This window comes from Brienomyrus brachyistius, chromosome 18 (assembly GCF_023856365.1).
Source record: "Brienomyrus brachyistius isolate T26 chromosome 18, BBRACH_0.4, whole genome shotgun sequence".
NCBI classification, from domain to species: Eukaryota; Metazoa; Chordata; class Actinopteri; order Osteoglossiformes; family Mormyridae; genus Brienomyrus; species Brienomyrus brachyistius.
Genome location: NC_064550.1, coordinates 9,596,137 through 9,619,747, shown reverse-complemented (window position 1 = coordinate 9,619,747; position 23,611 = coordinate 9,596,137). Strand labels below are relative to the sequence as shown.

Sequence of the window (23,611 nt, the reverse complement as noted above, 5' to 3'; positions counted from 1 at the left end):
TTACAAAACATTTGAAAACACATGATATATACCCATAGATGTTTCCAAAGATCTAAAATAAAAAAACAGGCAAATTAACAGTCAACCTGGCAGCTGTGGTTTGTGTTGCCAACTCCCAAATCCTCTTTTATAAACTGCTGCAGGGCAATGTATCTCACCTGCTTCTGAGAGAGATGTATGGTTTAGATATCACCAAGGGTACACAATGACAAAGGGCTGCCACTGGCTGGTTGGATTCACAACACTTTCAACAACTGTTTCATTGTCTTGCTAGAACGATGTGCTTAAACATGTGTTCAACACTTTCTTTGTGCCAACTACCCAAGACAGTTGGGTCATGGTGCTCTGCCTAACTGTTTCACATGTAACCCCACATAGATTTTACCTCTGCTGGATGTGATGACCTCATATAAATGCGGCAAATCCCAATACTTATCTAAATAATATTGAATACAGATGTAATTTTTTTTTTTTAGTTTGTAGCTTTGGAGAGGCACCATAACAGTTATAATATACACATTAAGTGCACCTACTTAATGCATTCATAATGTTTCGAGAATCAGCATGTAAGTATACCTTAACATCCTAACATACCTTAATGCTGTTATTAATGCATATTGAAACTGTAAGGTATACTTACAAACTGCTCATTAATGTTCTATGAAAGCAGGCACACCGAATGTTCTATGAATGCACTATAAAGGCATTATGAAGGTGCAATTAATGCAAATGGTTTCCTAATATACCAAGGGCTTCCTCTGTGCTCTTAATATTTAGTGACAATGCATTAATCATAAAGCAAAACACTTAAAATCCAGAGGGCAGTAAGTCTACCTCTATTTTTCCAAGAGATGGCAACAAGCCATTCTGGCCAAACGATCAATAAGCAGTGCGACAAAGCCTGGAGAATAAACTAACATGTTTCTAGACTAATAAACTGCTAGGCTAACAGAAGCTGTATCATTTTCTACACTGTGGATTTACTGTGAACATTCCCGGCACTTCAGATTATCATTTCAGAGACAACATAACATTTTATAAATGTATCGAGCACCCCCTCCACCCCACCCAGAGAAACTCTGTATTAAAATGCATGTGTTTCATGCAGTGTTGCTAGACTATTCTACCACAGTTTAGTAAAATTGTTTTAGGTGAAAACAATTACGGAGTTAAAACAAAACCAAACAGACTACTCAGACCTGCAACACACATAGTTTGTGCAATGGGTGACCTTGAAAGGTTCCCGAAATGCCCAGAAATTTGGATGAATACATGACAGAAAAACATAAACTGCAAGTTTTAAGGAATCTCTCATTACAAGAGCTTTGCCACTCACATCCTCTGAGGATAAGATGACGGAGAACGTGACAGTCAATAATGCTTATTAATGAAATGGTTACTGAAAAACTACACTGATCTATACCATGAGATGTATCACAAGAATCCTAACTGATACTCATCCAATAGCAGAGAAACGCTGAGATACTGGGTGTGGTATGTCGATAGAATACATTAAAAAAAAAAACCACAGGTTTGAACTAGGGAATTTTGAGCCTACTGCTTATTATTGCTATTGAAACTTTAAATGAAGGAGATTTACATTAGACCAACAATGGGAATAAATTCTCATATTAACACAAAGGCTGATTTATATTCCCCCTGGCATGGCATATCCCATTGTACAACACTCCAACAATTCTTTAACTACGCCCCGTTGTGTTACAGAAAGTAACGTTTACCAACGTCACCTATCATGCGATTTACAAGTAATAACTGAACATGCACTGAGCACTAACTACTGCAGGAAACTTTATAAAACACAAGTGTGACCATTAAAGAAACCACATTGAAAATGGTACTGCTTTTATTAAGCAGCGCCGGCCACATCGGGGTCACTGACAACACAATCCAGTCAATAAGTATGCAGATCCGTTTTTGGTTTGTTATTATAGGAACAGCAATAAAATATAGCTTTTAAAATAACCTCGGAATCATCTAAGGGACGCCTTCATGTCAAATACCACAAAAAGACAATGGTCAATATATAACAAAGTATACGTTACATACAACAGCTTACAATTACCTTACAATTCTTTAGTTGAAATAACAAAAAATGTATCGATTTATAAATTACTACATGAACTATATACATTCTAACACTGGAAGCTCAGACCGATCTCATTTAAATCATGCCTTGACCAAACGGCTGCCCCTTTACTTAACTTTTTCCCGTCTCGCTGTTATGTTCAGATTTTACCTGGCTTCGCTCGAAGTTCTCTTTTTCTATTTCCAGACTGTTGGCACCGGTTCGACGGATGAGCCCTTTCGGGATGGGGTTAGGGACTTGCTGTATGGAACTCTTCATTCGATCCATTGCGAGTACAGCAAGCTACCAGGGGAAAAAACAGCAGCGCGATCATGAAATTGCGAAAGGGGAAAAAGTCCAGTCCTTGCTTCAGTTAGAACAGGTAGCCTTTTCTAAGTGATTAGGAGAACCGAAATGAATGCTGTTCGTTTCTGCCCGTTTGTATTGTTGTTGTTGTTGTGTGTTTCTTTATTATTATTTTTTTTTGGTCCACCGCCCTAGAACTACGAACCCACCATCCCAATATAGCGCAGATGAAATTCTGCCACAAACTCCTCCTACACTCGCTGTTTACGACTGGCTAACTTTAGAAATACCCGCCCATCGGTGTTCTGTCCTGGCCTTTGTTTGGCTACTCGGAAATCAATATAATTTAGCCCAGCCTTTCAGTAATATTTTACTAGCTGGACCAAGTACACCAGTCCGAGATTGCATACCTTCTCTTTAACTGAAATCGTATAACAGATCATTGAATAAAATCACCAACTCCTGAACTTATTGCAACAAATTATTTAAAAAAAAAAACTGATAGACGTGGTATTAAACATCTAAAATTAATCTCAATCCCATGAAAGTCAATAAGCTTCACTGGTTTGTGTATCTTGTTTTACATGACTCACTGAATGAAGCGCCTAAGCAATTCAAGGTTATTTAGCTAACCATTAATAGTGTTCAATCAGTCCAGGATTTATGAAAAAGAGATCAGGACACGATTTGTCTTTCATATCCACAAACGTATATCTTAAGGTATATATATATATATAAATTTGCTTAAAGATTTATAGAAAACTGTGTGATTTTGCAGCCTTGCATCATTTTCCATAATCTCTTATCCAATATGGGTGTATATAGATCAGATAAATGACAAAGACTATAGGAACATAAAACTATTCGTTTAACACTCAAAGGAACGGCCAAAGTAAACATTTTGCTTGCTCAATAAACATTTAAACAAAATCTATTTGAAAGACACCGGTAAATGTACATTTAAAGAAAACCTTTTCATCTGGCATATTTTTCATATTTAGCATACACAACAAAGGTACTGAAATATTAATATAACGGATATTTATCGTACATACTCCACTAAATGTAGTATTGAAATATTACTACGTTTGCAGTAATCTTTAAGGTTCTGTCAGGCTCGTGTCCCATCTAGACCACTAAGACCAAAGGAGTTTATTTTATTTGCGCGTTTTCATGAAACAACACGGTAGATTGCAGTAATAGTAAAACTAAACACATCGAGAGTAAACAAGGCATTACATTCTAGGCAACAGGCGTTCTGTTTTTCAGAACATCCTGTATTACTGTAACATTACTTATAAAAGAATTATTGCTCTATTATATAATAGGAAACCGAAATAAATGTTTATACATAAAGTGAGAAATATACAATTTATAGTGGGAAGTTTTTATGTAGTTGTTTCCGATTTAAAGCCAGTAGAACTATCGGTTGAAGTATATGTCCCATACCACGATTTCCGATATATTATTGTACTAGACTTGAAAGCTTTTCCTTGTGCTGCGTAAATAGAACGTTAACAATCTGATTCACTCTGCACTGCAATATGTCGTTTTGTGGTGCAGTTTGTCAGGATTACAGAAGCACATATTTAACCTTACGTGTGTACACGAATAATGGGGTAGTGTTTAGGGTGAAAGAATAAGATCTTACATGTGTTAATTCGGGTATTCCAGCTTTTGTTGGAAGTAAAGTCTATCATATGGTCGCAAGGAAAGACGCAACTTGGAACGAGAGTCCGCTACGTTTCCTTATGAGTAGCGGCTCGCTGAGGTTCACTTGGCTCAGCTGCGCTGTTACCGCGCAATTCTGGTGTCTCGCGCATTCTATTTCGTGCGTAACCAAACAGAATTATGGGATATTAAAGTCCTCCGGCGGCGCGGTGCCGCCATGTCTCCCAGGGAGAAGTGGTGGATCGTGTTTACCTCTCTGGTGGTCTTTTCTTTCGCAATCCTTTATTTAACACTTTATTTTATCCCGTATATTTTTTACGTTGTGTTTATATTCGGTGGTATTTGTGTCGCCTGTTTTCATTACATCGGCGACTCGCCGTTTCATGCCAGGTTAGGCCCTCATCCTCGGACAAGTCTGGTAATCCCACCGGTATTCCGACGCTGGTTACCGCGGGGGACTGCCAACGGAGTACCGACACCCGGACGAGTACACCGGGATCGTCTCAACAAAGCCATTCAAAGGGATTCATTTTTGTCAGGGGGTGAGGGACGCTTGCGGAGCCCTGGCGATTTTTATAGAGACGCAGACACATTTAGTGACTCGGTGGTGTTCAGTCCCCGAGACATATTCATGGGGAGTTACCTTGGAAAACAGGATAGTCCTTTACCCGCCGGGAGAGCCAGTGGTGGTGGTTCCAGAGAGCTCCGTGAAAGACTGTCTCGACCCAACCACGCAGTGCCCACCCCGAGCAGAAGACTGTCATTCAGGTAAATAAAAACCAGTCGACTTGGTAAGCCAGCACCCCGTTGGTGCTAGCTAGCCGCATCAGTAGCCATGCCTGACTAGCTACCAGATTGAGTTTAATTCCAACTAGTCTGGGGCGAATACTCATTTACAGGCTCTGTTAATAACTTCCGATTGTCTGGAATAGCTTCTGTTTTGGTGACAAATGTGTTGCGTAAAGAATGCAGCCTCCGGAAAACATTTTGTCTGCTAACCAGCGGGCTAAACTAGTTCAGCGCGGAGTTCAAGTATTCCCTCCAATATTTGAAAATGTGGGAGTTACTGTGGGCGCTGTGCAGGCTGCTCCTTCCCCCCTCCGGTTGTTCCACTGCTTTAAATCGCAGTGGTCGAAGATAAACTGGTACCATTTGTGTTTCCTTGAAACTGAATCGGATTATTTGCAACCCGGTATTTTCATTTATGTTTAAACGTCTTAGTTGTGCATTGGTGATTGAAGCATTGACTGTTGTATTTGCTGCTGCCTTAACTACTTGGCTATTAGATCCTGAAATATGAAGCTGCCCCCAAGCTAACTGCATTTAAACTCTCAACTTAATAAGTTGTGTTAATTAAATGGAGTTTAAATGATCTATGCCCATTTTGTGTTGTTTTTTGTGCCGGAGTCGAGTTTACTTTTGCAATAAAATACATTTTGATCTTATGGGAATTACTTGAAGTCAATGGAGATTTATTGTTTATGAAGGCCATATGATAGTCTGTGATTCAGGTTTACAGTGTCCAAAACGTCTCAGTTACGGCGTCAATATTTAAGATGAACGTTGAGTTGTCAAATGCATCATGTGCAGTGTTTTTGAAATCGCATATGCCATCAGCAGGGAGCCCATCGCCACGACGGGCAGATTCACCATCACCCCTCAACGACACTACCCCCTCCAGCAAGTAGGCTCCCCGTTGCTGGGTGTGCTGCCCCCCACTCGGTGGGATGGCTACAGAAAGAAGGCCGTCCTGACGCCACGAAACTCGCCGGCAGCCCACAGCCCCATCACCGTGAAGATCGCACGCCCGGACCGCGCTCGTTCCCCCCTGTGAGTTGGAGCGGGCCGGTCTCCGAAGTCATCTGGGCCATTTTCTGAGCTTTTTGGAAACTCAGTGCTTATCATGCTGGCATCAGTTTTGCATTAATTAAAACATTAATTTGGTTTATTGCACAGCCTGTATGTACACTACATTTTCACTTATATCTTGTGCAATACCTGTGTGCATGTATACATCTACATTGAGTGTGTGCTTTTGTGTATCTGTGTACTATTGGCACTTTTGCATATGTTCCTACTTGACTTGGACTACTGTTAAATGAATTTTCGCTGCTCTATGAGCAGTGACAAAATTCCTGTTCTATTCTCAGTGGTCATGTTAAGTTGCAAGATGCTTGTTTCCCCTGTTTTGTAATTTTCCCCCTTTAAAGCAGTGATATCAAAATTTGAAAGGAATCCTATGTTTCTTAAACTGCTTATGCATGGATATAACACTACAAACTCTGTTCTGCAAAAAGGGTCGTTGTTTATTAATCCTGCTCCCCCCTCTGCAGTTATGACCCACTGAATTCGCCGATGTCTCATCCTTTGGGGATGAGTGCGGCTGCTGACCCCTGCGCCCGAGAGACTGTCCTCAATATTTTGAAGGAAAGCCGCAAAAGAGGGGTAGAAGAAGATGAGGAGCGAGTCTGTCCTTCTGAGCAGAAAAACAAGAGGAGGTAGGCAAACCCAAAACAAGAAAACCCTCAGAAATAGACGGGTGGGACTAAGAAAAGAGACCAGATGTTCAGTAGTGTGTCGTACTATTGATGTGACAGAAGTGAGTTTGCTTCTTCAGTCTGTTTCATTTTTAGTTGTGGGTTTTTAAGATGTGTATTTAGCTGTCATTAAGGTTACTTCTGTTTCTAATAAAGTCTGGTTCATTTTTAATGTGTTCAGCTGCACGGTGTAATTCTGTTTCTCATCAGCTTTGACGAGCCAATGGCACATTTCCTTTATTCTTAGGCTGTCAGAAGTGGGTTGCACATTGTAAAAATTGCCCACTGCTTCTTTTACTTGTGTTAAGATAGGAACATATATTTTATCTGGGGTTAGGGTGGAAAAGTGCTATTCTTCACATATAACCTTGTTGAATTTTATTGCTTCTTGGTTGTAACATATCAGTTGTTTTTGTTATTTCTTTTCTTCAAATAATTAAGCACCTAAATTAAGTTTCTTAACTTACTAAGTTAAGTGTCTGGTCTTAAAAGCTTATATACCGTATCGTTTTTATTTCTTCGGGGGGGTGGCCATTTGTGACATGCTGTGGCTTTTAAGGTGCATGACGATGTGTCCAGTGAGCTGTTTGTAACCCGCACTGGTCACTAATTGTGCTTTGTGTGTCCTCTGCCCTCCCAGACGTAGTGACAGTGGTGGGAGCAGTCATTCTGCCTTTGAGCCTCTCCTTGCCAATGGAGCCCCCTCCCAGCTGGTGCCCAAGTGAGTGACTGCAGTGCTGTGTGGTGCCAGGCACTGCTGAATCATTCGGATGTGCCTTCAGCTACTTGCCCCACCCATGCTTTGATAGTGTGTGTGTGTGTGTGTGTGTGTGTGTGTGTGTGTGTGTGTGTGTGTGTGTGTGTGTGTGTGTGTGTGTGTGTGTGTGTGTGTGTGTGTGTGTGTGTGTGTGTGTGTGTGTGTGTGTGTGTGTGCTTGAAACGTGTTGAAATTTACTGCAGATCTAGCCTTGGGTGGTTTTATTTTTATAATTATTATTAATGTGGGTGGAATGAGTGTCTGCCGGGCAGCATTGTCGCTTCTGCGTTTGCATCTGTGCCTGGATGTTGCTCAGAGTTTGTCCCCCAATTGTTTTCTTATTGTGGTAGATTCTCTCCCCACAACCCGAAAGCCCCTTCTCTGCGCTTGCGTGCGCGCATGCTTTGCAATCACCTGCCCTCGCATCCTCACCATATATAGCATTATGCAGCATGCATCTTAAGACGAGCAGTTATTCTGGTCTCACGGGCACCTGCATAGCTTGGTTAGATACGAGTCTAAGCTGAGCGCAGGATAGAATATTGGAGTAGTTCCTTCGTGTTTTGATTTTCATTCCCCATTAAAAAAAGAATGATCGGTGTTTTTTTGAAGACATGCAGCTAGCCTGATCTGCTGGTATCCTTATTCCTGTTTTCCCTGCCTCCCATCAAGGCCCGGGAGCTTGAAGCGGGGTTTGAACGCGTCCGTGATGGAGGAGTCCCTCATAAAGCGCAACCGCACCTCCTCCATGAGTTCACAGACTAGCAGTTTGGACCCTTGCGGAGTCCTCGGTTCGGCCCGAAACCCCATCCGCAGCTCCTACAGCTCCTCGCAAGGATATCCTCAGGTACAAGTCCCCCAACACCCCTCCGCCAGCCCGCTCACCTCTCCTCCTCTTTGAAACTTCAAGATGTGCTAGATTTTGAAGGATGAACCATTTCTGATTATATTCCAAACTTATCATGATATCCTCAGGAATTTATTTGAAAGTCCTAAACAACCCACATACTTCATTATCGATTTATATGAATGTTGAAATATACCATGTTCAATAGGCCATTAATTATTTCATGGTTTCTGGTGCGCTCAGCTGAGCTTTCTTGGCACCATCGTAACCGTTTCCCTCTTGCACCATTTCTTTGCAGCGCAAGGCAGCCTCCAGCCTCAACTTCTCCCCACTTTCCAGCCCCGGGTCGTCACGCTCGCAGACCCCAGAGCGGGTCTTCAAAAAACCACGGTATGTTCTCCTGTGTGGTTGCATCTCCCCACCTCGCTTTGGTCACGCTATTTGTGTTTTTATACCGCTGCCAAAGGTGAGAGATCACCACAGCTCTCATAAACGCTCCATGTTCATTTTGGCTGAATTTTACGCTGGTTGATGCACTGCTAACAACTGATTCATGGATTTGTTAATTGCAGTTTATTTTTTGCTCTCTTGCTCACTTTATAGCCTGAATTAAATCTTTATAGAGAAGCTGTGTGGTTCCCTAAATGCTTTGAAAAGAAGCTAAATAAGCATTTGCTGAATATTTATCAAAAAATTGCATACTTTAAGGTTGGATAGCCGCCATACCTCAAAATATGGATCAAAAGTTTCATTTGTGCAGCACTTCTTCCAGACAGGTAGAGCCTGACACGGGGTCACGTTCTCTAATGCAGGGAGGTTAAGGGCTGAAAAATGATTCCCAGCTCCCCTATAAAGGTAGCTGGAGACAGCGGGACAGGGACCCTGGCTGCCTCTAGTGTTTGTGATGGTGTCTTTCAGTGCTGACTGACTAAGAAAAGCATTTTAAGAGGGACCCCATCTGGTGTTGAAACAAAGCACCAGCTGACGGGAGCTGAAGGTTGCTGTGTAGCTGTTACATTTGTGTTCTGTAGAGCACCTCTGTTTGAAAGGTGTTTAGTCATGTGCTGTTATGACCGTAAGGCCTGTACAGCATCTGAAACCAGAACTTACTCTGTAACCCCAAAGTGCCTCTGAGTGTCCGCCTCTGAGTGTCCGCCTCTGAGTGTCCGCCTCTGAGTGTCCGCCTCTGAGTGTCCGCCTCTGAGTGTCCGCCTCTGAGTGTCCGCCTCTGAGTGTCCGCCTCTGAGGAAATCTGATTCCCACAATTTAACTATAAAAACAATGTGATTTAAAAACCTCTAACTTTTTAGGTCTCCGTAATATCAACCTGAATTTTATAAAAATCTGTGACTGCAATCAAATAAACAAAAAGGTAACCACAAGTGACCAAATTTTTTGTTTAAGGTTAGGGCTCAGTAGGGGTTACAGTTCTCATAATTTGGATTAAGGTTATGGCCATAGAAATGAACGGAGAGTCCCCATAAAGACTGGCGTGTGTGTGTGTTTACACAGAGAAGATGAGGCGCTCTCTCCCAGCTTTGCATCTTCACCGAATTCTGATGGGATAGTGATGGACCAGACTGCAGCCCCAGGTCAGACCAGAGTCTTTGCATTTCTGTGGGATTCATTTACCTGGGGTGGAACATGAAGTTGCGTGGCAAGCCTGCCCCCTGAGGCAGATGGGGGGCAGGCAGACTTCACTCTACCCGTACGCTCACTCTCCGGATCCCCGCAATTCAGGCAAGCTGACGCAGATGCCCGAGCCCCCTGCCCCAATAACCTCGCGGGATTCCGGTGGGAGCGATGGCAAGCGCAAGCGGAAGGTCCAGCTGGTATCCAGCCGCAGGGGTGACCACATCTCCCTGGTAAGCCTCGCCCAGGGCTACCCTCCCAGAGTCTGGTTCATCGCCGTCCTTGACTTGATCCATTAAGAACCTGCTGTCGTGTTTTTGCGTGGGCAGCCCCCTCCTCCGGAGCTGGGCTACACAGTGACAGTGAAGGACCTGGACTTGGAGAAGGCCGCGGCCCTCAAGCAGATCAAGAAGGTCCTGGAAGAGCCAGGTGGGTCCCCCAGGTCCCCGGAGCTGAGGAGCTGGGCTCTGTCCGTTACATTAAATAAGAAATGTGATTAAGTTGGCCAATTTGCCCATCATTTCATGCCAAGGCTGTTCACTCTTAAGGGAGTTTCGGCCCACACATGATTTCCTAATAAAGATCTTTTGCTGCCATTTACGGTGTAGTGGAGATTCCTGTTCTTTTGGAGAGGGCCATTAACTTGTGATTTTTTTTTTTTGGACTTCAGAGCCAGTGAAACCTGTGGCACCCTCCAGCGTGCTCTCCTTTCTCACACCCACGTCCAACACGTCGCCACCCGCCCCCATCAGCCTGCTGTTGAGCTCTGCCCCCGCTCCAGTCTGCACGGCCACCCCAGCGCCTACCCTGACCCTTGCCCCTGCCTCTGAGGCCACCTCGGCCAACGCTCTCAACACCACACCGGCCCCGGCGGTTCCAGGCATCGCCCCTGCCGCCAGCTCGGCCAACCCGCTGCTGGAGTCGCTGAAGATGATGAAGAGCAGCCCGGCGCCCAGCCCTGCTGTCAGCAGCCCAACAGGTCGCTCAGCTGCTTCAAGGAGCCCAGTGGGCAGTTTAGAATCCTGTCTGTGTCCATCTGTCTTTGTGAAATGGGGGCTGCTTTCCTCCTACACTCCAAAGACATGCACTATTGGAGTCTCTAATCTGGATTGTAGTTCACAATAGATTACTATTAGGGACTGACATAACTGCTTTGCATTTTTTGTATAAAGGTTAAAATGTTCGTAAAATAAGTACACATTTGCAATGTTATGACAAATCACTATACAGTTTAACCTTTGTACTTGTGTACCAGTTGTCTGTCCCTGATTGGTCCCCCTTCCAGGGTCTCCCCTGCCTTTTGTTCCACTCTTCCTGGCTTAGGCTTGAGACTCATTTGAAGTCATCGAAACATTTACAGGGGTGTTAATCGGTGCTGAAGGTATGTGAGGTGTTAACGGTGCCTCCCCCTCTATCTGCTTCGTAGGCCCTGCCGTGACCTCGGCAGTAACGAGCTTGTTGGCTCCAGCCACCGGCGTCAAGGCGGAGCCCAGCCTGAGCGCGGCCCAGCCAGTTCCCACGGCCCTGCCGCCCAGCTCCCTGGCCATGTCCGCTTTCGCTCAGGTGCTGGCTCAGCCCCTCAAGCCGCCTGATACCACCGCAGCCACGGCAAGCATGACGTTCAGCCTGGGCACGCCCTCTGCTGCCACCATATCCGCCACCGTGGCACCGGGGTTAGCTATCGGTACCAGCATCAGCAGCAGCGGAGGCAACAACCCACTGCCGTCTGCCTTCAAGCCCATTTTTGGTGCTGCCACCAGCGCCCCCACCGTCGCCGTCACCTCCACCACCGGGGCGGCGCCAGCATCCTCATCAGCAGGTGCCCCGGTCGTCTCCTCCTTCAAGCCCATCTTTGGGGACCCCTCCGCCAGCTTCCCCGCTTTCGGCCAGCCGCCGTCCTCCATTGCCCCGGCGTCCACGGCGCCGTCGTCCAGCAGCTCCACCATTATCAGCAGCCTCTCCGGCACGGTCACTTCGGCTGCCCCTGTGACAGTCAAGCCTCTTTTTGGCGGCTGGAACGCCACGCCCGCTTCTGGCACATCCTCCTCCACCACCACCGCCCCAGCCACCGGAATCTCCTTCCAGTTCGGCGGCACTCCTGCCAGCACCGCATCGCTGTCCCTGAGCACGACCACATCCACCTTTCAGTTCGACCCGGCGACGACATCCACCTCCGCCCCACAGGCTGCTCCCCAGCCCGCCCTTCAGGGGGGCTTCACGTTCAGCCAGTCAGGCAACCAGACGGCCACCACCGGGTCCTTTGGTGGCTTTGGCGTGACCAGCGTGGCGACCGCGACGACCACAACCACCGCATCGGCATCAGGAGGCCAGTCGCTATTCACCTTCGGAAAGCCCTCGTTCGACGGGCCCGTCCAGACTGGCTCCGCCCCTCCAGCTGTAAGCAAGCCTTTCCCCTTTGGAGGCAGTGGGCCCACACCGTTCAGTTTCGGCACGGCGGCGTCTACTTCCACGGCCACGTTTGGCACCCCGAGTCAGCCGGCGTTCGGTGGGGGGACGTCGACTTTCCAATTCGGCGGCACCTCTGCTCCATCCGGCGCTTCAGCTTTCGGCACGGTCACCCAGCCGCCTGTGCCCACCTTCACCTTCGGAGGAGCGTCGTCCGCCCAGCCTGGCGCTTCCGCTGCCGCCCAACCGAACACCGGAGGCTTCGGTTTCGGTGCGGCTGCCCCGGACACGCAGTTTGGAGCCCCAGCCCCAGCTAACCCCACCACTCAGACTGCAGGCTTCGCCTTTGGCGCCAGCAGTGCCAAGGACAGCAAGCCAGCCTTTGGTGAGTGGAGCCCAACCGTTTCCTAAAGGCCGCTAATGGCGGTAAGGGTTATCGACCGCTCTGCTCACAGATACAAAGCAGTAAAGGATCTGCTGTTCTACATGCTAATTGGTCAGGCTCTAACAATCTGATTGGCTGCCTCAGGGTTTGTGGGAGAGCCGTTTTAAACCGAATGTACGATTCTTACAGGGAACTCCTTTGGATCTCCGAGCGTAAATTTTAGCGGTGAGTGTTGCCCGTATGCTGCTGTCTGAGCGCTGCAGGCCTGTCAAACTGCAAACGCATACCGTCTCTCTTCCGGCCTTTCCTATGTTAACTCTGTCACATTCCCCTTCACTTTCGCTATCCTGGATGCTGTCTCCTTGGAGATTGAACGTGGGGCTCACTGCTTGGCACATGTGTTAGCCAATGGCAACACAGGGTTTACAGAACAGTGCTGCTGCTGCTTTGGCGTCCAGATTGATGTGGCAGCAGTACGTCGCTTGCTAAATCTCTCACGCTGCCCGACAGCTTGCCTCTCCAAGGCATCCCCTAATGTGCGCCCCTTTGTGGTTTTAGGAGGTCATGGCGCACGATCTCACTAACGCTTCCTTATCCTCCCTTCTGTGCTCTGCAGGAACGTCAACCCCTGCATTCGGGCAGAACGCCACCATGCCCTTCACCAGCCCCGGCACACAGACCCCCGGCTTTGGTGCGCTGGCCTCCTCGCCGTTCGGTATGTTCCCTCGATCGCCGAAGATGCCGCGAACGTTGCATTTTTTGACGGTTCCGTCCTCTGATCCGCCTTGTACGTTCCAGGGGCTTCGACTGTGGCTTTCTCCATCGGCTCGTGCTCGAAGCCCGCCGGAGCCCGCCAGCGTCTTCAGGCTCGAAGGCAGCACCCAAGGAAGAAGTAGTCGGGGGGACCTTTGCTCTGACCTTTGACCCCCGACGGTTACCCACCTGACCCCCCTCTCCACCGCATCCCAAGGCCGGGCCTGGCCACGATTCAGAAGACGACCTTCCAGTCTCAACACTGTTACCAGTGACCGAGCGGGCCCCCCTCATCCAACCCCCTTAGCCACCGTGAGGAGCCGGGGTCCCGCAGGCGATGGAATACGGCACATATTACTTGAACAATTCTAGTCTTGGATGGAGCCGGTTCCCTTTCCCTCTGGCCCCCTCACTCCCTGTCCATCTGTCATTCTCCATCATGACGACTAGGCTGAAGTCGGGTCTCTTGATTTGACTGCTTCGTGGCAGGATGTGAGGGGGGAGAGGGCAACCTCCGGCTTTCGTGTGCAGGGAGCCAGCGCGTCTCCAGGGGCGTGGCAATATAGCAGGTGCCGCGGTTTGTTTTTCTTTTATTGTTTTTCCGTTTGCCGAATAGGATTTATCGCTATGCAGCCCACCTAAACGGCTCGACGTCTACAGAGGGGTCAGCACTGACATTTCTGACAGCAGAATCTGTCGCGCGCCGTAGGCGAGACGTATTTATAGCACGGTATGGCGATCGCTTCTCAAGTTTGTTGTTTTCCCAAAGAGCAATTTCATGATTTTGTTTCTTGGCATCAGTTAAATAGTTAGCATATTTTAGAATAAATCTCATTACGCTTCACAAGGTTAACGAGATTTTTTTTTTTTTGTTTGTTTGTTTTGCTGCAGCTTAATGACGTTTCATAGAGGCTGTATTTTAAAAATGGCAAATGGGGGATTATTTTCCAAGCACTCAAACCGTCCTTGCTGTTTTTTTTTCTCTTTCGAAAGCCCTGTTACAGTAGAGACCTGTGACACAGACATTCTCTGTCTCTCTCGCTTGTTCTTTCTTTCTCCCTCTCTCTCTTCTGGCCTATGCCTGGCTCTCTGAAAAACCAAAGCCCTCCCAGTTCTTTGCAATGCCATTACAAGCAATGCCTGTTGTTCACTGTTCAGATTTGCCACTGTCAACACGAGCTGCTTTATTCTAGACTACCTCTCTGTCTTTCACACACACTGTCTGGCTCCCCTCTCCTCCCCCCAGTCTTTGGCCCTGGCTCATCTTATTTAATATGAAATAAATGAGGGGGAATTGGCCATCTCTTAGCTGGTGCTGTAAACTCCCAGCATGCATCACACCTGACTGGGTGTCGCCACTCTCGCTGCTTTCATGGCGTATGACCCAGACCACTTCAGTAAATAGAGGTGACTATTTCTTGAATCTTATTCTCATTTTCCCTCTGTCTCTTTCTCTAGTGCTCACTCTCTCTCCCTCTCTCTCTCTCTCTCTCTCTCTCTCTCTCTCGTGTTTCTTTTTCTTTGTGTAGCTGCTAGTTTTCCCCTTTGCTTAAGATCCACTTTGAAAAGTGTTTCTTGTATTTTTTCATATTACTCAGCCTCAGGGAGTCCAGTTTGAAGGAAACTGGTAGTGAATGGCGGCACATTGGTAGTGCCGGACATGGACTTACCTGCAGAGTGGGGTGGGGGGGATGGCACATTTTGGGGGGGGGGTGCAAGTTAATGAATGAGTCAGGCTTTGTATATCTATATATTTGGTAACTGGTTCTTTTTCGTTTTTTTAACTGTTCATTATGAATCAAACATGAATGGATTGTTTGAACTGGATTCAGCAGCTGCCTAGTTTTCAGTTTGACTATCTACAAAAGCATGGAATCCCTCAAAAACTGTTGTTGGATTATTTGAACTTTTATTGATCCCAGAGGGAAATTCTTGAAATCGAAGCTGGATACTTAGTCATGCGTCGTGGATGATTTGTTATTTTGTATAAGTGGGAAGGTTATTAGTTTAACAGCAATGGTGTTTTTGTTTTGGTTTTTTGAGTATATATGAGAGCCTTTCTAAATTTAGTCCGTAACTCAGCAGCTGCTGACTTGCAAGAGCAGTATGAATGTGGGGATGATTGGCAAAATACAGGCAACAGATGTTCAAATCAGAAACAAATTATTTTTGTACTAAAGCAGGTTGCCTTTAGAGTTCCTTCAAGCTTGGCTCACTGAGGCAGTATGTTTACAAAAATCATTTTTGTAATTAGGATTTTTTTTTTGACTTTTAGTTGGAAGAATAGAAGTGTGTCGGTTTTTGTCGGTGTTGTGCTTTGTAATGTGAACCAGTGTTTCCCAACACGGTGCTCGGGGACCTCCAGACGGTGTACTTTTTTTTTTTTTTTGCTCCCTATCAGACAGTCCACATTTTTGCTCCCTCCCAAACATGGACAGTCTGGCGGTCCCCGAGGACCGGTTTGAGAAACACTACTGTGAACGAGCAGTTGGTCTGCTGCGGTCTGCCTGGGTACTGTTGACATTGCTGTAGATTTTCTCCCTGTGGTCTTTTCCCTTGGCATACTTCACCCTATCTGCCCTGGGGAGGGGGTGGGCATTTACTCCCTGCCATCACACGCTCGGCACTTCTCTGGGCTCGGAGTCCCTGGTAGCTGCTACACTCACAAATCGCATCGTGAGAGATGTGCCCAGTAGGAGACGTTGACCATGTTTTGGTGTACACCCTCTTCAGTCTTACTTGGACATCCTACTAGTAGACGTATCGTCTTAGTTTCAAAACTGAAACCCATTTTTTGGATTCCCTTGGCAACAACAAACTGAATCATTTACCTGTCTGCTGTGAGGGAAGGGAAAACAAATGAATAATATGGTAATTGAATTGGTGACTATCTTTAAAAATGAACTTTTTTTCATGTTTCATGTTACAAAATGTTTGCCCTCAGTAAATAGATCACAGAAAATTCATAATGGGTGTGACTATCCATTGCCAATACCACAGTGACATTTCCTGTTTTAAAATTCTCTTTTTAAAAAGCTAGACTAAAAAAAAAAAGCCTGCTGCACCTACTTTGATTTGCTCCATGAGCTGGTTCATCGGGCAAAACTAATACTTCATATTTCAGTGAACTCTTATGCCCAGTAAATGTTGGATCTCAGACATAGCTGCCTGTACTCTTAAAGTTTTGAATAGTAGCAGAACTTCATAAGGACCTCTCCACGGCTTTGTCTCCTACCCGACCTACTTTTGTGTGGCTGTTTGTAAATACGCAGAGGTGTGCTTAGTGTTGATTGACCAAGGGACTAGATCTTAATCACTTTTGTAATCCACAAGTATCCGCTGGTAACTTAGGGCAGTGTTTCTCAATCCAGTCTTCTGGGACCCCACCAAACATAGGAGCTGGGAGGGAGCAAAAATGTGGACCGTCTGGGAGGGGTGATCCTCAAGGACCGGGTTGGGAAGCACTGACTTAGGGTACACTTGACTGTTCTGCTAGAGTGCATAATTGCTGGATTCCTTGGGAGTAGATAATTTTGGGAGAGTGGAGATATGACTGACCTGGAGAATATATGTATTTGTGGATGTTGCTGTGTATGTATTTGTATGTAAGCTACTGTGGTTGTATTTTTCCCCCATTATGATCATTCCCACTAGACTGGGAGAAGAATGAATGTGCAGACCTGTGCAGTGTAATATTTCCCTACGCTTATGTTATCAAAATGTGGTTTTGAATAAAAATGTGATGACAAACTTCGTTTTTCCCATATTAATATTAAGTCAAGCGTTTGAGATGTAGATCTTCGTACAGCATTTTCTGTTGTTCCCATGCATAAAAAAGTTGCAGGTAAGTGTAAGTACCCTAAATAGACTGCAACAAAGTAACATGAACAGTTTAGACTCCTGGGTTCTATTGGTATGAGAGAAACTGGTATTGCGGTCAGTAACAGAAATCTGCAACGAGATTCAAACTTGGGTATAGTGTTTCCCTAATCTGTGGTTTTCAGAGGTTACTTTGGGTTTTTCTTCTCCTCTCCTCCCCTGCAGACTACAAGAATCCAATATGTTTCCCTATCATATGGATGGAACAACATCTTTTAAAATACTGAAATAGTATTAATGAACTCTGAATTAAGATGGTCCCTCCCCTCCAGGTTAATTACCTTTAACCTGGCAAATTATTGTTACGGTAATTCTGAGCCGATTGAAAAGCAGCAGGCGGGCTGCATCCTGAAGGGGATATCTGCCTGTTGTGTGTGGACACTGCAGGAATAGCGCCATCGCCGGTTCACCCAAAGCAAACGCAGCGAACTAAAATCTTATTCAGAGCAGCCTGGAAATGGCGAATGTATTAACTGTATTAAAATAAACACTAATCTCGACTGTCAACGTAAGTGTCCTATTCCCATCTCCAGGTAACATTTTATTTTCAGCATATAGAGCAAAAAATAACACCAAGTAGGTTGGTTAAAAATATTTAAAATGCTGTTTAAGGTAAACGTGAACAAGTCATACTAAATATCGTGACTCAAAACCGCAATTCTTATAATTCACATGCGAATTATAATTACAATGGAATGCGAATGAAACGAAATATTGCCAATACTGAATTTTAAAAATCAGTCTCACAGCTCTGAAGGTGTGCTGCCCACTGCGTTACCCTACTGCCTGCTATACTAACGAATGTCATCTAATCACATGCTCTTAAAAGCCCGACGGAATTTAGTTGTTACATAAAGTCGTAACCACGCGCACAGAAGTCAGTAACAAAAACTATAAAATTTATATAAATTGAATAAATAAATCCGGTCTCTAGCACCAATCGTATTCACGTCCCGTTTGACCAGGGTAGCGACGCAGCTCTTGCCTTCCTCCTGCAAACGAAAATGCCGTCAATTTTCGATCGCTTTCTAAATTATTTTCCGGCCTGTCGCAAAGTGCGTTACGGCCGCTGACGTAAAATTAGACAGGAATACCCTTTCCACTTATAGGTTAGCATAACGAGCTAGTCGTTGCTTTAAATGTCACGGGAATGACTGCAGGGCGCTATTAGATTGTGACCTGAACAAGAAACGTATTATATAAATCATTCCGTTGCACTGAAGAGTTTGAATAATTTGTATGCGCGGCTAAAAGCCAATTCAGCAAAAGAGCTGCACTTGGGCTAACGTGGCACTCCAGTGAAATTCGCTAGTCAAACATGGAGTTGGTGGCAGTGGTTGCTGTTTCTTTATTGATAGGCGCACTAATATTATTGGTCGCTGTTGCAGTTTTCAAGCAGGAAAAACAAATGAATGAGCAGAATAATGAGAGAGAAGAAACTGATGGTAAGAATACGGCAAGCAGATTAATAAAACCGTAATTATCAGTCTATGTATGAAATTATAGTACTCAGTGGCTTAACTTCCCAGTCGTGTTAATAAATATTTTGAAAGGTTTGAAATATGGATTTCCTGTGTAATGTGCAGTTCATTCCCGGAGTATCAAATAGCCTATTATTTAATTAGTAATATAGCTTGATCAGAACAGCAATTAAATATTGCAGCATTGTACTTGAACCTATTATCAATATCCTGGTTTAACCACAGACTAACATTATATTCTTGGTGTTATTCCTTTCTTTTTGGAATCTCATTTGCAATCTGAGCAAACTTTAACATAGATAGTCTTCGAAGTATGCTGTCTAAACAAACTTAACATATATACATTATACAAAGTTTCTTTAGTTATTGTGTAGTGTAATTTGTAAAGCAGCTTAGAAACTTGTCAGGACATTTTAGGTCTCACACTGTAGCTGAACACAGTATAGATTTTTGGGTCTTTATAATGATCACTACCATGCCTTAATGTTCCCTTTAGTGAAAGAAAATGGAGAGAAGGCCGTGTCTATCAAAAAGCAGAAGCAGCAACAGCGTCCCCGCAAGGAGAAGTCGCAGCAGCACACATTCTCACACACTCTCCTGGCAGCATCATTGAAGGTAAACTGAGCTGCCAATCAAGGTGCCCAGTGAGACTGAGATTGATTGGTTATGTCTGTGGATGTTGGGAGAGGCCCACAGTGCTGTTTTGCAATCTTAAGATAACATGTATCAGAGTTGGATGGATTTAAAAAGCAGTTGTTAGGTAAGCTGGGTTCGTCTATGCAAGCAATAACTCGGCAATGGTCTTTGGCTTTCCAGTTGTCATTCCTAATCTTTTTCTATGTAAACCTTTAATCAGTATCTTTGTAGCTCATGAGAGTGCTTATATTTTTCCATTTCAGTTTTACATTTCGATTGTACTTGATCTAATGTTTCCCATGCAATGAACATATACAGTAATTCATTACTTAATGGTCTCCTTTGATAGCAGCCTACAGAAATTTCAACCTAGGTATATAATTGTCATATAATTTGTGAGTAAAATTCTTTGAAAAGAATAATGAATGTTTTCAGTCTATTGAAAGCTTTATAAAATCAGACTTATTGGGATTCTAGTTGACCTCCTGCTGACAGTTTTTTTTTTTTTTTTTGTCCAGAGTCACAGTGGCAATGTGACCTGCTTGGATTTCAGCAGTAATGGGAAATACCTGGCGTCCTGCTCTGATGACCGCACCATCCGTATCTGGAGCACCAAGGACTTCCTGGACCGAGAGCACCGGTGCCTGCGTGCCAACGTGGAGCTGGACCATGCCACGCTGGTCTGCTTCAGCCCAGACTCCCGGTACGTCTTCTGGGAATGCTGTAAGCTGTGGGATCCGTGAGCCAGGAATACTGCTCTGCACATCCTGTTCTTTACTGCTCCACACTTCCCCCTGCGCAGAGCCTTCATAACATGGTTGGCCAATGGGGAGACCGTCCGTATATTCAAGATGAGCAAGAAGGAGGACAGCTCCTTCACCTTCAAAGCCGCACCCGAAGATTTCCCCAAGAGGCACAAAGGAAACGTGATCAACATTGGCGTTGCAGAGACTGGTAAACTGGCCAGAGACGCGTGTGGCCGCCTGCACAATATTGTCACATATTCATTTTCAAAGGCGTCTCGTTGGAACTGGTGTGTCCCCCTCGTGACCCATGGTCCCATGCAGGGTGCATGGCTTTTATGTCCGGTTTCTTTCCATTGGTTCTGCTTCACCATTACTCCGGTTGTGTTGGTGATTCCCTGAAGATAGCTAGGCCGATCAGTGGATGGTGAATTCCTATCATCCATGCATCTCACTAGTCTTGGTATCCTTGCATTGAACTTGGTGGGGTCACAAAGATGTTTGGTACCTTGCTAATTCAAACTAGTAAAAAAGAAAAATAACCTACAGAATAATGTAATTCTTTTACAGAAAACTAACCACATGATAGCACATGTACTTTAACATGGCGAAACCCAAGGCACAATTTACAATTAAATAAAAATGTATCTGTTGCTATTTAAGTTGAAAATATAAGATGACCCTTTGCACAGTGTTGCGTTCATTCTGTTTGATCTAACATGTAGCAACTTGTCTTAAGAATAGACAGTGTGTGGTTCAGGGGATTAGGACGCTATGCCAGTAATCGTAAGGTTATTCGTTGAAATCCCAGTGTCAGCAGAGTGGTTTCATTGTTGGGTCCCTGAGCACAGCCTGTAGCCCATAATTGCTCTAGGGATCATCTAACACTACTGAAAAAATGTATGCTCCTTTGGATTAAAGCTTCTGCTAAATAAAGGAAAGCTGCTAAAGTGGTCTTAAAAGATGGAAAGAGCATTCATCTTTAGCTGATTATATACAGAATCCAGATTAGGTTTGAACATTCCGTGTTTCAGAGATGATTTTAAATCATCAAGCCCCAAGAGAGACTTGGTTGTTACAGGGGGTAACAGTTCATATGTTTCAAACAATCCTGCATTTCAGTAATGAGAAAATGGATGAATATTTAATCTTTACAAACTTTTTTTTTTCTAGGCAAATTTATCATGACTGCGTCCACGGACACCACCATTCTAATCTGGGACCTCAAAGGCGAGGTTCTGGCCTCCATTAATACCAACCAGATGACTAACTCCTATGCCGCCATATCACCCTGTGGCAGGTCTGTCCGCCGGTCGTCCACTCTGGGAAGTTTTGTATTCTCATTGTTCCAGGAATCTGAAGTGAATCCAGAGAGAAACACAAGTTTTACACTCGTAAGAATACCAATATTGTTTGAGCAAGCTCAGGAGACGCATTGTGGGTCGTCAATGACTTATTTCGACTTAATACTATTTGAGACATGTACGATTTATCGTTCGACATACTGTGAACCGATGACGACTTCTCGTCCTTTCCGCAGGTTTGTAGCATCCTGTGGGTTCACTCCAGATGCAAAGGTCTGGGAAGTCTGCTTCGGGAAGAGTGGGGAATTTAAAGAAGTGACCCGAGCCTTTGAACTTAAGGGCCACTCCGCCGGCGTCTACTCCTTAGCCTTCTCCAACGATTCCCGACGGTAAGATAAATATTTTCAGCATGTGCCATGGTCATATTGTACAAGTCAATGCTGCAACTGTGCTCACAGGACCCGGGCAAGCCGGCGATAATGGTGATGTCATCTCTGTTCCCTGGAGCTGAGGCCAGAGTTCGATTGTCTGAGCCGAAAATGTGGGCCTTTAGCTCAGCTGACCAATCCACACTCATGATCGCAGTGCATTTCTGTGCCGGCTGGGGATCAGCCTGTTGTCCACGTCATACCTTTCATTCTGCTACTTTTATTTGTCCTGTTACAATGTTACATGCAGAAATCTTGGGGTCAATGTTCAGTTGATGATAGAGGTTTTAGATCAGTTTTTTTCTCTCTTTTGGATAATTTAAGATCCACTGTAATATTCTCATGTGTGATGCAGAAGAATAGAATATAATGGGAAGTAATTGACACAGTGAATCACAGAAATAATTAACATACATGAAACTGAATTTAAAAAAATAATCACTTTTATTGCATATTTGTAAATATATTTAAAGAAACATTGCCTCTACAAAATCCAACACTTCTGTCATAGAGCAAGATGAATTATGGAGTCTTTTGTTAATGAACAGTCATTAAAGTTTATGCTGTAAATATGTAGGTTTGTTTACAGCAGCATCACCAGAAAAGCGTAACTAATGCATTGCACTATGACGTCACTAGGCAATAGGAGTTTTGTAGCCCCATTATAATCTTATGGGACCACCATCATATATGTGGTCCATCATTATGCAGAACGTGACTGTACAAAGTGCTTCTAGAAGGACAAACGAAGACGGTTAGATGGCGAGTGTGACTTTGCAATCCTTCCCCCCCCCCTAACCCGGCAGGATGGCGACGGTATCCAAGGATGGCACCTGGAAGCTGTGGGACACTGACGTAGAGTATAAGAAGCAGCAGGACCCCTACCTCCTGCGGACAGTGTGCTGCCAGGCCTCTCAGGGCAGCCGCATCGCCCTGTCGCCGGACGCCCGGGTGGTGGCCGTCTCCAGCGGCTGTGACGTGGCTATGTTCGACGCTACCACTGGGCAGCTGGAGGAGGAGTTTCACGGCATCCACAGCGAGGAGATCACGGACATGAGGTTCGACGGCAACGGCCGCTACCTGGCGTGCTGCGGGGACCGCGCCATCCGCATTCTCCACAACGCCCCGGGCTACCGGGCTGTCATCCGGGACTTGGAGGGCCTGCTTAGAAAGGCAACCAATGAGGGCATGCGCCAGAGGCTGCAGCAACAGATCCAGGAGGCCCAGAGCTTATTGGACACCATCTTGGCTGCATCTAAGGACTGAGTTTCCCCTCACTCCCATTAACCCCCTTCTTTTCTCCACCTAAAATTTGGAAAACATGAAATTTCTGTGCTGATTTTTAAAAAATAAACCATGGTGTGTTTCTAGTAAAATTGCATTGATATGTTTCATGTGATTTAGCCCAACATTTTTTGGAGGTTCCTTCAATGTGGAAGGTATTACATGCCTAATAATTAATTCTGATTATTCGATTTTGGTTCTTTATCAATTAAATGGTGTTTCCAGGTTACTACCTTAATTAAATTTTAGCATCTTCATTTTTCTCTGGTTTTGGGAAGCTGCTATACTCTCAGAAAAACAAAATTTAAAAGCTTAAACTACAAAAGGTTGTAAAATGTAGCTTGAGAGCTACTTTTGAATGTACAGAATCATTGCAAATAAACATATTTAGCCATTTGTATACATTTATAACTGCATTCATTGATTGAAAAGTTACGTAATATTAATGTGCTAATACTCGCATAATTTCGTGTAAA

At 44.9% G+C, this 23,611-nt stretch overlaps 3 protein-coding genes across 6 annotated transcripts in view; 2 read left to right on the top strand and 1 right to left on the bottom strand.

The window, feature by feature from the left end:
• hip1 (huntingtin interacting protein 1) overlaps positions 1–4,170 on the bottom strand; it is a 47,226-nt gene extending 43,056 nt beyond the window's left edge. The window contains exons 1-2 of the mRNA XM_048983857.1: positions 4,044–4,170; positions 2,258–2,389 (exon numbers count right to left, since the gene is read on the bottom strand). Of these exons, the coding sequence (XP_048839814.1) occupies positions 2,258–2,374 (117 nt within the window). The 5' untranslated portion in view covers positions 2,375–2,389; positions 4,044–4,170. The remainder of the gene's footprint in view (positions 1–2,257; positions 2,390–4,043) is intronic.
• An 88-nt stretch (positions 4,171–4,258) lies between these two features.
• On the top strand, positions 4,259–17,130 carry pom121 (POM121 transmembrane nucleoporin). Of its 4 annotated transcripts, none has more exons than XM_048983854.1 (14): positions 4,259–4,831; positions 5,684–5,893; positions 6,397–6,561; positions 7,241–7,321; positions 8,030–8,204; positions 8,503–8,594; positions 9,717–9,796; positions 9,945–10,069; positions 10,166–10,265; positions 10,507–10,815; positions 11,263–12,627; positions 12,817–12,852; positions 13,244–13,342; positions 13,426–17,130. In XM_048983854.1, the coding sequence occupies exons 1-14, from the start codon at positions 4,281–4,283 to the stop codon at positions 13,521–13,523; spliced, it is 3,486 nt and encodes a 1,161-aa protein (XP_048839811.1). In that variant the 5' UTR covers positions 4,259–4,280; the 3' UTR covers positions 13,524–17,130. The 4 variants fall into 4 exon arrangements, with proteins under 4 accessions (XP_048839811.1, XP_048839810.1, XP_048839813.1 ...); XM_048983853.1 differs by having other exon boundaries at positions 5,681–5,893; XM_048983856.1 differs by lacking the exon at positions 12,817–12,852.
• A 1,174-nt stretch (positions 17,131–18,304) lies between these two features.
• Positions 18,305–23,535, top strand: tbl2 (transducin beta like 2). The gene is made up of 7 exons (XM_048983864.1): positions 18,305–18,704; positions 19,237–19,355; positions 19,895–20,079; positions 20,179–20,330; positions 21,293–21,419; positions 21,660–21,812; positions 22,658–23,535. Exons 1-7 carry the CDS (start codon positions 18,578–18,580, stop codon positions 23,115–23,117), a joined length of 1,323 nt encoding a protein of 440 aa, XP_048839821.1. The 5' UTR covers positions 18,305–18,577; the 3' UTR covers positions 23,118–23,535.
• Positions 23,536–23,611: the final 76 nt, after the last annotated feature.